The 13,971-nt window shown below is 38.4% G+C and overlaps 1 protein-coding gene across 5 annotated transcripts in view; it reads left to right on the plus strand.

Moving 5' to 3' along the window:
• CPED1 (cadherin like and PC-esterase domain containing 1) overlaps positions 1-13,971 on the plus strand; it is a 345,074-nt gene that overhangs the window by 285,538 nt on the left and 45,565 nt on the right. For 4 of the 5 annotated variants that reach the window (XM_055421169.2, XM_055421170.2, XM_055421171.2 and 1 more), the window contains one exon: positions 4,515-4,632. In XM_055421169.2, coding sequence (XP_055277144.2) covers positions 4,515-4,632 — 118 coding nt within the window. Of the gene's footprint in view, positions 1-4,514; positions 4,633-5,349; positions 6,310-13,971 lie in introns of those variants that run through there. The other variant, XM_055421173.2, reaches the window with a different exon arrangement.

Raw genomic sequence — 13,971 nt, forward strand, 5'->3', positions numbered from 1 at the left:
AGGCAAGAGTATTGGAGTGGCTTGCCATTGCCTTAGGATCACTGTGGTATGTAAAAGACGATTTCAGATGGACTGTGCTGTAATGATTTATCACTAATATATACCTCAGCTGATTATTCTTTACATATTCATGCAGTGCCTGATACTGTGAATCTCACAATAGCTACTATTTTATGGCTGGCTGTCTACAACACAAGGAAAGTAGTTGGTAAATTTAGAGAAAATGTGAAGATAGAAAATTATTCATCCCCTTGGAACAAGATAGTGAAATTAGCTCATCAGGAACTTTGTGTCATATGGGCAAAGGAACAGTCTTGATCTGAAAGAGGACTCTGCCTCTCTGGGAGAGGCATCTGTGCCAAGATTTTCAGGTTTGAGGGGTCACAACTAACTTATGAAAAATATCATCACACCAGGGAAAGGGAATGGGTCCCTCTGGGAAAAGCTGGGTGCCACGAGGGATGACTATATATTTTAAAATTTAGAATGTGGACATTTTTCATTATTTCATGGAAGAAAGGGAGAACTGTTTGATCTTAAAAGAATGATTCTATGGGGCCAGAAAGTAGGTAAGGTTTAACGATACCTACCCCGGATGGCTCAGTGGGTAAAGAATGCGCCTCCCAATGCAGGAGACGCAGGTTTGATCCCTAGGTTGGAAAGATTCTCTGGAGGAAGAAATGGCAACCCACTCCAGTATTCTTGCCTGGAAAATTCCATGTACAGAGGGGCCCGATGGGCTTCAGTCCAAACGGTCACAAAGAGTCAGACATGACTGAGCGACTAAGCACACACACACTAGATCAAATAGTCCAACTTGATATTGCTCTAAAAACAAAGCAAAATCACATTAAAAATGAAAAATACTACTAATTCGTTTGTGGCCAAATACTTCTGTTAAAAATTAGATGGACTTCCAGAGGAACTGGTAACAAGAACAGTGGCCATGTATTTATGGGTAAGGCAGAGAGCAAAGCCAAGATCATCTTAATATCTTCTGTTAGTCACTAAGGCATTTCATTAAAAGTTAAGCAAATTTTTAAAATTATTATATACATATTATTTATATATATACATACACACACACACACATAAATATATTATTCTGCACATGTTTGAATGAGAAAATCTGTTAATTATCTTATTACACTGTATTGAAAGCTCTGACAGTCCATTCAGGAATTTGTGACATCTCCAGCAAAGGGATACACTCTAAAGGTGGAGCTTTCTGGGGTTAATTTTAAGCATCTCTGCTAACTATGCCTTTTCCATATCTAGACTCAGGGGCTCCAAGCCAGAAGAGCTTTTATTCATTTTCTTGAATATGCCTGAACCTGACCAAATTACTAATCACACCAGTGGAGAAAGAATGATGGATGCTGATGAGTTTTTCCCTTTCAAAAACTGTTTAATTTTTTATTAGTGAGATTTATCACTTTTAAGATCTAAAGGGATAGTCAATGATTCATGTGGCCTGAGAACAGGTTTCATAAATACTTAGAGAAGTTTGGCTGCATGTTATATTTCCATGTTGGTTTGACCAAGGTTGTAAGAGGCAGGAGTGGTCACCCTGTCTGGCTCCCACTTACACTACATTTCTCTGTGCTCTGTATTATGTTTACTCTGTTATCATAGGCTTGTATGTGGGGTCCTGGGTATTCAGTAAGTGTCAGCATTGAATATTTAAAAATATCATTCTCTATTGTCAGTCATTTGTTTCAGCAGCTTTGAAGTCAGGTCAGAACATGCTTCTATATTATTACAATAAATTTGTTCTAAGATGCACCGAAAAGGACAATTAGAACAAATAGGATGGAGATTTCAGTTCAGGATTAAGAAGAAACTTATGATGATGAGCTGGATTATGCTTGAGGTCAGGGACTTGCTTTCACAGCAAGGTGTTTTGCAGGTTCTAGGCATTAAATCAATACCTTTCCATTGGAAAGCTGCATCCAGAATTGCTCAGAACCACATCATGGATTATCATTCTTCCTCTGAAGAGGAATTTAGGTTAGATAACCTCGGAGGTGCATCTCAAGAGAAAATAACATATAGGTTATCAGCATATCAGTTTTTTCAATGTTTTTCTTTTGTGCCTGAGGTGTCAGATAAATCCTTTTGTCACCTCATGACCTTTGATATGCAATTCCTTCTGCTTGAAATTCTCATCCCCCGGAAGGATTTTCATATCCTTCAGTTCAGATATAGTCTCTTGAAAAGGCTGCTTGTGACTAATGTATCTGAAATAGCCCACATCCACTCATCAGAAATTGAGTTTGGTTCCTCACAGGACAAGCCATCAGCGCACCTAACAATCTGATTGATTGACAGACCAATGACATGTCCAACTTTGACAGAGGAGACCATCTGGGACTTTGGCATCTGTGATCTAGGCTCTTTTTAATGCCCTCCAGATGAGGACTAGGAGACTATCATACATCTGCACACCCCAGAGACCCCAAACAAGCAATCATCTTTAGGCAAACTTTTATCTAAATCCAAACTTTTCAACATTATTTGTGTTATTAGTAGATTGAACACAACATCTGAGCATGAAATACCTGAATTTAGGTGACTGTGTGGCATGTTCTCAGTGTGTTTCATTTGGAAAATATTATTCTGGAATGAAACAAGGTCTTCAGCTTTTTTCTTAATTATATGCCTGGGAAATCTTCCCATCTTAGTACATTAGATCTGTCTTTATACGTGTTCTTTATGCATTGCATGAGGGTTTCTCTGGAGTAGACTCTAAGAACTCTAACTTTGAGGTTATGGAATCTGTGAATTTTTAAGTTTAGTATAAATTACCTTCTGAAGAAGCTGAACTAATTTGCACTCCTTATCAGCAGTGTATAATAGTAATTATTTCTTCCTGCCCTCCCTAACATTTGATATACATATTTTTTAAAAATCTGATAGATATATAATGCCATTTTTCTGGCCTTAAATAAAGGTCTAGTCTCCACTATAAAGAAATGAATAGATAGATGAATAAATAGGTATCACAATACATGAACATTTATCATTCATAGATGTTTATTCAGACTAAATCTTCTCATGTCATTATAAACTCTATGCTATTTTAATTGCTTTATTATAATATAATGAACATTTTGACACAAATCATATTTCTAATTTTAATCAGTTTCCTAAACTTCAGCTTCAGTCATGAATTAAAAAAAATGAAAATATGTGTGCTGAATCAAGATTTTAATAAGTCCTTACACTATCCCCATTCCTTTTGTTTTCTGATGCCCTGGATCTTTTGTGTGAGATCCAGGAATCTGAGTTGGTGGTTAGGACGTTTAAAAGTGTGAGAGAAGGTGGAGAAATTGCTCATTAGAGGCAGAAATACAGAGCAAAGAAGTGGTCAAAACAATTATTTCTCTCCATTACTGAGAATGCATGACATGAAAAGGGGCACAATTAACTCTAACCTTTTACATATTCAGCAATCCTACTGTACACCAGGGATGGGATTTATGTGTGAGGGAAATAATTATCCATTCTCATGGAGTATTCAGTCTAGTGGAAAAGGCACAAATAACAAATGCAATTACCAAATGGTGAAGAAGATGAAGGAAGCAAAGGCTACTGATGTGGACAAAAGCTGATGCATCACTGTGCTGACATTTCAAGAGACCTCAAACACAAAAAGATGCTCTCCATGCACAATTAGGAAGAAAGCATTCCTAACAGATATTATTGCATTTTTAACCTGACCTTAATCGTGATAGACTGAGAGAACCCAGTGAGAAGGGTGGCAGTGGAACCAGATGAGGTCGGTTAGATGTAGGTACAAGTGCCTACAGCTTTGTAGGATAAGCTAAGAGAAAACAAGAGAAGGATGATATATTGGAGAAGAGGAGAGATTTCAAAGCCAATGAATTGCCTCTCTGCAATGCATATGGCAGACTACGGAAGGCATTGCTTGGTGCAGAACATGCCTCTTCTCTATGAGTTTCATTGCTGTGAGCTGTTACCTACCTACTCTTATAAATATGTAAAATGTTTTAGATAAAATATACATATTTGATTCCATTTCTAGCAAATCATAGGTCTTAAATACATGTGTGGTGAAATGAAATGCACCTGTTAAATTAACATTCTCCCTAAGTATTTCCCATTTGTTATCTCACAACATCGCATTTTCTCCCCTTGATGTATTGTCCTTTATTATACTATGTTATATTTTTTAATGAGTCAACAACACAAAGGTATATTTTTAAAAATAACTAACACCTATTTCTTTAAAAGTTGGCAGAGCAATAACATGACTATCAATGCCAAAATAAAGATTAAATTATCATTAGAATTTATATGAATCCCCTAATATAAGCAGCTATTAATAGCAAAAACAACTATTGATGAATAAATATCAAGAGAAGGGTAAACATGGATTTCTCCCTTTTATCCATAAAGGTTATTTGGCAGAGAAAGTCTTATTTTTGAGATTTTATTACTACAGGTCAGGTTAATTACTATGACAGCTAACTTTTGTCATTTTAATGCAGGATTGTGGTTTGCTGATTCAGCCAGAGGAAACCTGTGGGTTACAGCCTATTTCCTCTGACTACATTGAAGCCATTTCACAGCCCGAACTAAAGACTTGTCCATCTGGGGATACAAAAGGTGACTATTACACTGATATCATTTCTTTTTAAAAAAAAAATCCCTTAATATACATAAGTAGTAGATGGTTACTTAAACTATTCTTCTACAAAAAAATCAAGGTGATATAGTGCTTTTTAATTAGCATGAACTGCCACACATATAATTAATGAAAATGCATTGTTTGAGTATGTGAAATATTTTGATTAATCAAATGTTTTTCTTTTCACTTTCTGCTCTTTCCTTAGTTGAATGCATATTCACCATAGATCTCAGTCAAAAACTCATAGCATAGAGCCTTCCCTTGAGCCTCTGACTTGTTTTCCTTACCATATATTTTCATAGCATCCAGTGTTTTTCTTCCTTTGCCGCTTCCACAATTATTCAAATAATTGTTGTTCATTGTTGTTCAGTTGCTAAGTCGTGTCTGACTCTTTGTGACCCCATTAAATGATTAAGTATGTAGTTGACTTTGATGTCAGTGCTCCCAGGCTGTAAGCTGGATGAGGACAGGGGTCTCAGTTATTCAGACTCTACCAAATCACTTTCGCAATAAACTGTGGAAAATTCTGAAAGAGATGGGAATACCAGACCACCTGACCTGCCTCTTGAGAAACCTGTATGCAGGTCAGGAAGCAGCAGTCAGAACTATACATGGAACAACAGGCTGGTTCCAAATAGGAAAAGGAGTACGTCAAGGCTGTATATTGTCACCCTGCTTATTTAACTTATATGCAGAGTACATCATGAGAAACGCTGGGCTGGAGGAAGCAGAAGCTGGAATCAAGATTGCTGGGAGAAATATCAATAACTTCAGATATGCAGATGACACCACCCTTATGTCAGAAAGTGAAGAGGAACTCAAAAGCCTCTTGATGAAAGTGAAAGAGGAGAGTGAAAAAGTTGGCTTGAAGCTCAACATTCAGAAAACTAAGATCATGGCATCTGGTCCCATCACTTCATGGCAAATAAATGGGGAAACAGTGGCTGACTTTATTTTTCTGGGCTCCAAAATCACTGCAGATAGTGACTGCAGCCATGAAATTAAAAGATGCTTACTTCTTGGAAGGAAAGTTATGACCAATCTGACAGCATATTAAAAAACAGAGACATCACTTTGTCCACAAAGGTCCGTCTAGTCAAGGCTATGGTTTTTCCCGTGGTCATGTATGGATGTGAGAGCTGGACTATAAAGAAAGCTGATCGCCAAAGAATTGATGCTTTTGAACTGTGGTGTTGGAGAAGACTCTTGAGAGTCCCTTGGACTGCAAGGAGATCCAACCAGTCCATCCTAAAGGAGATCAGTCCTAGGTGTTCATTGGAAGGACTGATGTTGAAGCTGCAACTCCAATACTTTGGCCATCTGATGCGAAGAGCTGACTCATTTGAAAAGACCCTAATGTTGGGAAAGATTGAAGGCAGGAGGAGAAGGGGACGACAGAGGATGAAATGGTTAGATGGCATCACCAACTCGATGGACATGAGTTTGGGTAAACTAAAATTGAGTAAATAAAATTGAGTCATTCATAGTGATGTGGATGGACCTAAAGTGTGGATGGACCTAAAGTCATATAGAGTGAAGTAAATCAGAAAGAGAAAAACAAATATCATATATGTATGGAATATAGAAAGATGGTACATATGAACCTATTTGCAGGGCAAGAATAGAGGTGCAGATGTAGAGAATGAACCTGTGGACACAGAGGGGAAGGGGAGGGTGAGACAAATTGGAAGAGTAGCTCGGCTGTATATACACCACCACGTGTAAAACAGATAGCTAACAGGAAGTTGCTGTATAACAGAGGGAGCTCAGCTCGGAGCTCTGTGATGACCTATAGGGGTGGGATGAATGGGGTGAGTGGGATGTCCAACAGGGAGGGGGTGTATGTATACAAATAGCTGATTCACTTCATCGTATAGCAAAAATTAATACAACATTGTAAAACAATTATACTCCAACAAAAAAAGTAAATAAATAGAAAGATCCACTTCTAAACCATTCAAATTGCAGTATTTAATCCTGCCTAAACTGAGGGCAGATCTGGAATGAGACACTTTGGAGGCACTGTCCACTTCTCCTGTTTCTTTCCTTTCCCAGCATTCTTCTTTCAGTGGAGACCAGTGAGGTTAAGCCAAAGCTGGGACTGAAAATACCTCCAAGGCAGTAAGAGGAGCAAAGAGCATCTCCTCTGCGCTTCCTGGTTACCGCTCTGGCCTCCTGACCCCAGGTCTCCCTTCATCTAAAAAGTCTGAGAAAACACTCAGGAGCTTTTCTACCCGTGCCATGAACTTCACACTATAGCTTGAATGGGAAATGAGTTTCACAAATGGGTGGGACAAATTGCAATTTGGCATGCATGGCTAACAAACGTGGGCATTTCCCAGTTCTGGAACATGTGTCCCAAATAATAAATTACAGACAGTGCATAGAGAGGGATTTACCCATTACGGTGTGTCAGGTGGTATGATTTATGATTCTTGGCTAAATGAGATATATACTCTTGTATACAAAGGAGACATCCATGTGTCTAGGTATTTTTTTTTAATCAGATTACAATTTATGAGAACCATAAAACAACTTAATTCGATTCCTCCTACTGAACCAAGTCAAAAGTTCGTCAATAAAAAGTTGAAGGTACATTACTAAGATTCCTCAAGAAGTGGCAGTTTCTTCTGTCTGTTAAACTCATGGTAACTTTTGCCAGGCCCTGTTCTGAAGCTGTCTCTGTACTTGGTCCTTACAACAGAGGCTGTCATAAAACAGGAGCCTTCTGGGAACTTGAGTAGTTAGGCTTCTTTAAAAAAAACAAATATTGACTCCTCAGTCAAGCCCATATTTCTCAACCTGACAATAATCTGACTACATCCTATCTCTCCTAACTCCTCCCAGACTCTGGACCTCATTTCATACTGATAATTGGCTGCAGAACTCCAGCTCTTGTCCATGCTGATCCCTGCTCCTAAAAGTCCTCTTCCCATCTTGATCCAAGTTCTCCTGATGCCATATCCTCTTTTTTAGGAAGTCTTTCTTTACCACCTCACCCCCAGATTTGCTTCTCTTTAATGTGGCTCAGATGGTAAAGAATCTCTGCAGTGAGGGAGACCCGGGCTCAATCCCTGGTTCAGGAAGATCCCCTGGAAAAGGGAACGGCTATCCACTCCAGTATTCTTGCCTGGAGAATTCCATGGACAGAGGAGACTGGTGGGCTACAGTCCATGGGGTTGCAAAGAGTCGGACAGGACTGAGTGACTAACACTTTCACATGCACCCAGAATATCCTAGCCACATGTCTTCAAATAGCACTTACCTCATAATGTTTCAGGTGTCTGATTCACATGTTCCTCTCTCTCTAATCAATAGTCTTCAAAGGGGAATAATATAGCCAAGCAGAGAGAGGTACAAAACAGCACAGAGAAGAAGCCAGTAAAGATGAAAATATATGTACCTTTATCTTTATATAATTATGCTTATTTTATTTTTTATGATGGAAATAATATATACATATGAGTATATGTACATGTAGCACAAGGTAGCTGTATTAACATGTCAAAGGTGCATCAGCCATAAGTTTGTCCTGAAGGCTGCATGAGATTTCAAGTGTGTCCAGAGCAAAGATTGTGCCTTATTCACCTTTCAGTGTCTAATATATGATTTAAAAATTGTTGCTGAACTAAAACCAAGATTCAAGCCCTCCTCTCTTTCACAGAAGACTGTGAAATCAACCAAGGGTAACCCCTCTACTGTTGAGGTGCTAGAGACAAATCCAAGGTAAATGAGTGAGTTCAGAGATTAGTTTGCAAGGATGGAATTTCTTTTTTTTTTCTTTTTCTCTCTTCTACTCCTGGAGATGATTTAATGGTAGGACTCTCCTCTGTTGAAAGAAGTTGTCACACTAGATAACTCTGAAGGATGTTTATTTTGGGTGCTCTAGATTTAGTCTATAAGGTCATAGAATGGTCCCCAAACCTTATTTTTGTAGCATATTACAGTTATATGCCAGAACTGGATCCAATTTTTTTCTCCTTGAAAAATGTTCTTTCAATAACACCAGCTAATATAATTTTGAGTGATTTATTTTATTAAGTTGAATTCTGAAAATAATTTAACTATAAAATACAACCTAAGAATAAAATATTTTGCCCAGGAAAAAAAAGATAATTCTTCTGATTTGCAGAGAGCAGTTTATATGGTCACTGAATGAGAATTAACTTTAAAGAAAGTGGCTTAGATTATATTTTATAATATGTAAACAAAACCTTTTATCATATCTTTTGGGGAGGAAATATAGCAACTTATACTTTAATAATTCTAATAATAAAATATAGATTTTTTTTCTTCTCAATTAAAAACTGCCTTGTTTTATAGCATTATAAAATCAGGAATTAGTGCTATTGTTTATATGATTTTACATCTCACTAAATCACAAAGTTTAACTTTTTTCACCCAATTCAATTCACATAAATGGTTGAAATCTAACTTGCATTAAATATAAAGCTATAATGATAAATAACTTCTCCCTAAAGGTAGTTTCATTCTTCAGAATGTTATTCCTTATGACATATGTCATATTTTATTTCAGAAATCACAGCTTTGATTCATTCATTGTTTAAATATATAACATAGAATGTATTCCCTCCTTTTTGACAATTTTTGGTGAGCTGGAATCATTTAAAATGTCAAGAAAGCCCAGGCCTGCAGATGTTATACAGATGTCTATTTCAAGTAGTATTACTAACTCACAATAAAAAAGCATTGTTAAGCAATACAAAAATGCAAAGAGTTATGACTATAAATATATGGTAGTATGAACCACTGGGGCTAAATTTTCAGAGACCCAATCAAGCATCTTTTTTATGTGCATGTGATTTTATGCTCACAAACTAATGGTACCCATATTAGGATCTTTGTGCATGCAATTAGTCACGTTTCTTTAGCCTTAGCAGCAAATGGCCAAAGATCTCAGTTTGTGAAAAATTAGCTGTCAACAAATTTATGGGAGGAGACAATGTTTGGGCAAAGAGGATACACATGCTATTAGAAACTCAAGGCTCTGAGGAAAACTGAGCCCTCCAAAGTATTATTAAATAATATATCATTGGCAGAAACACATGTGTGTCCCCAACATGCCACCATCTTATGCAAAAAATAATAATAATCTGCTTAAAAACAGTGTCTGAATGCATGAACCCACTGAGCAAATTCAGCTTTTAAAAATAAAAATACATGTATTATGACAACCTGTTTGTGGCTTTTCTGTCAGTGCTACCAGAGAGATTGCTGGGCCATATTGCGTTTTCAACTGATGATTCTGTGCTGCTCTAACCTAACATGTATTCTTGCCTGGAGAATCCCAGGGACAGAGGAGCCTGGTGGGCTGCTGTCTATGGGGTCGCATAGAGTTGGACACGACTGAAGTGAAAAAAAAAAAAAAAACAAACTAACATGATGAATGGATCAGCACTTTGGAGACTCTGAGACTTCAATTCTGGTCGAGCCCTGTCATTGACATGATACTACTTCCATCATTTAACATCTTGGGTCTCAGCTATCCTTACTTTAAAAGGATGGAAAAGAGGTGATCCCCGCTTCCAACTGCATCCACAACCCACAAAATCTCTATGAAAAAAAAGACTTTTTCAGAAGGAGATTTTCTCGAGGAATTCTTTGATGAAGGATAAACTGAAGGCCATGTCTAAATCAAATTGTATTAGGAGCCAAACAAATATGTGAAGGAAGTGGATTATTGATTACAAACTCTGTATATCAGGGCAAAGTCAGAATATTCTGAATGAAAACCACAGAAAAATTATGAAAGAGAATTGGATGGAGAAACAAACACTTTTGAGAACGGTCTTCATTTTGCCACTCACAACCCAACACTGCTCCCATATGCTCGGTGTTGTAGCTTTTAGTATTAATACTCTTCTCTACATCTCCAAACTTTGGAAACACCTTACACTGAGTAGACCTTCTTTTTCTGCCCAGTATATACAATCTGTCATGGACAACAGTCACTTCCTCAGTCTCACTACTGTAAGGTCTGTCTCTTCACTTAAAATCACCCATTATATCTCTCTGAATCTTATCTATTCACAAATATCTCCTCACATCTTATCTGCTCCCATGGAACCTGCCAGACAACGCTGACCCTCGTGCTGTCTTTATTCTGAACTCCCATGGTTTGCTTAGGGTGAGGTGGGGTGAGGGCAATAAAAAATATTCATCAACGTCTAGTATAAAGGCGCTGTGGCAGATGCTGCACATATTTTTCATATAGAGAAGTAAGTGTAATCATGAAAAGATTAAGTAATTTGTCCAAGATAAACAATGGTCCTCAACCTTGACTGCATATTGGAATCACCTGAAAAGCTTTTAAAAATACATTGATGCCCGAGTTCCAGTGGTTCAGATGTAATCCATCTAGGGCACAGCCTGGGTGTGAGGAGTTTTAAAACTTTTCCAGCTGACTTTTTTTAAAAATTTGTTTATTTATTTTTGGCTGTGTTGGGTCTTTGCTGCACGGGCTCTTCTCTAGTTGCGGTCAGCGGGGACTACTCTCTACTTTTTGACACGCTGGCCTCCCATTGTGGTGGCTTCTCTTGTTGCAGAGCACAGGCTCTAGGGCTGCCGGGCTTCCAGTGGTTGCAGCTCGTGGGCTCTAGAGTACAGGCTCAATAGTTGTAGCACACGGGCTTAGTTGTGCCACGTCAAGTGGGATCTTCCCGGACCAGGGATTGAACCTGTGTCTCCTGAATTGGCAGGCTGATTCTTTACCACTGAGTCACCAGGGAAGTCCCTCAGATGACTTTAATGTACTGCACTGAGGTCTACAGAACTCCATGGAGGCAGAGCTCAGGTGTGTCTGTCTCCAAAGCCCAAGATCTTTGAGTTCCACTCTTTTTACTCATTTATGAATTACCTATTCTTAAGCTTTCAGTTCAGTTCAGTTCAGTCACTCAGTCGTGTCCGACTCTTTGCTACCCCATGAATCACAGCACACCAGGCCTCCCTGTCAATCACCAACTCCCGGAGTTCACTCAAACTCATGTCCATTGAGTCGGTGATGCCATCCAGCCACCTCATTCTCTGTCGTCCCCTTCTCCTCCCACCCCCAATCCTTCCCAGCATCAGACTCTTTTCCAGTGAGTCTACTCTTCGCATGAGGTAGCCAAAGGATTGGAGTTTCAGCTTTAGCATCAGTCCTTCCAATGAACACCCAGGATTGATCTCTTCTAGAATGGACTGGTTGGATCTCCTTGCAGTCCAAGGGACTCTCAAGAGTCTTCTCCATCACCACAGTTCAAAAGCATCAATTCTTCGGTGATCAGCCTTCTTCACAATCCAACTCTCACATCCATACATGACCACTGGAAAAACCATGTATAAATAGCAATTTTATACATGTAATTTAACCCTTCACCTGATTATGATTTTTGAAGTTTCACATTATAGTTAAGAGCATGAACTCTGGGACAGTCTTCAGCTCCAATCCTATGTATTTTAAATTAATATACAGCTACTTCCTAGCTGAAAGATCTTGGACAAGTTATTTAACTTTTCTGAGCCCCAGTTAATACTTCAATGGGGGTAATAATAGGGTGGTTCTGAGATTAAATAAATTAATGTATTTAAATGCTCAGAATATCTGACATCTGAGAGGTGCTATAAAAATGTTGACTGTTTCTTTTTTAGTAATATTTAATAACTATTTCTTTTACATAACTATTTCATTATCTTATTTTACCAACGAGAATGCCTAATACCTAAGAGGGTAGATACGTCCATAATTTATTGAATTAAAATCCTCCTAGATAGAGAGTGTTATGTATAGAGAGAAATGGAAGGTCATTCACCAGACCTGAAATTTTGGAGATATTACTTAATGGGTGGACTTTAAATAAGGCAGTTTTCTGGAATTCTCATTAAGTTTAAAAATCAAAGCAAAGAAAAAAATTTATGGTGAGAGGAATAAATAAGTCCACATTTCTTTTGGACTATCCTGTATTTCAATTTCCTGCTTCTGTTGACACAGTTTGCCCCAAAGCAGTTCTGCTGTATGTTTTCTTCTCTTCCTGGGAGGGCATGCTGTTCTCATCTCCTTTCCCTTCTATTTTCTTCTGTCTCTCCCAGTTTCTCTCTCTTAATAGACACATACTTTTTCCCTTTCTGGGATCCACCAGTTAAGAGTCATAAACTAGATCTGTTTCTGTATTTTATTGTTACTATTTCCACCCACACAAACATACACAATTCTGACATTCCTGAGTCCTGAAATGCAGAGTGTATTTTACCATCCCCTGAAAGTAGAAATTCTTCCCTCTAAAATTAATGTCACAGGCTTCCCCAGAGGCTCAACAGTAAAGAATCTACCTGCAGTGCTGGAGATGTGAGTTCAGTCCCTGGGTCAGGAAAATTCCCTGGAGGAGGGCATGGCAACCCACTCCAGTATTCTTGCTGAGAAAATCCCATGGACAGAGGCGCCTGGTGGGCTACGGTCCATGGGGTTGCAAAGAGTTGGACACAATTGAAGTGACTAGTATACACACAAAATTAACGTCACACCAGATACTTTTGTTAGCAGAACCACAAATCAAAGCCAGAAGGGATAAACTTGTTTAAAACTTTCCTTTGTAACTCAAAAAGTAGCCTGGAATATTTAGCTCCTCCGTATTTTGAAGAGAAACCGGAAGCAGTAACATCAGCGAGATCTATGGGGTACAGCGGATGTTCGCTGGAGACGTCAAGGTATTCTCCAAAGAAAACACGAATAACTGTTCTGTATTTAACATGCTGATTCAGTCTTCATGTCTGAAAAGGTGAATGGGAGAAAACAAAAATTGAAATCCAGGGGCTTCCCTGGGGGCTCAGTGGTAAAGAATCCACCTGAAATGCAGGAGACACAGGTTCGATCCCTGGTCTGGGAAGATCCTACACGCTGCGGAGCAACTAAGCCCGAGCACCACAACTATTGAGTCTGTGCACTAGAGCCCAAGAGCTGAAACTACTGAAGCCTGTTCGTCCTAGAGCCCTCACTCCACAACGAGAAGCTACCACAATGAGAAACCCAGGCAGCACGACCAGAGAAAAGCCAGCGAAACAAGGAAGCCCCAACACAGCCAAAAATAAATAAAATTATTTTTAAAAATCCAAATTATGTCTTTATATTACTCTAATAAATTATTAATGTGTCCACTCACCCTAAAAGCTGCAACATTTGAATACATGTTACTTTATCCATAAAATAAGAAAGATCTTACATGCAGCTTTTTAAGATATTCATTTATCTTATAAACATTGACCAAAGCATGTGCCTTACTCTGTGTCTGAAATTAGCTAGTAACAAAGGTGAGTAGGATACC

Source organism: Moschus berezovskii, chromosome 3 (genome assembly GCF_049115385.1).
Source record: "Moschus berezovskii isolate FMDL1 chromosome 3, NW_MosBer_1.0, whole genome shotgun sequence".
In the NCBI taxonomy this organism is placed as follows: domain Eukaryota; kingdom Metazoa; phylum Chordata; class Mammalia; order Artiodactyla; family Moschidae; genus Moschus; species Moschus berezovskii.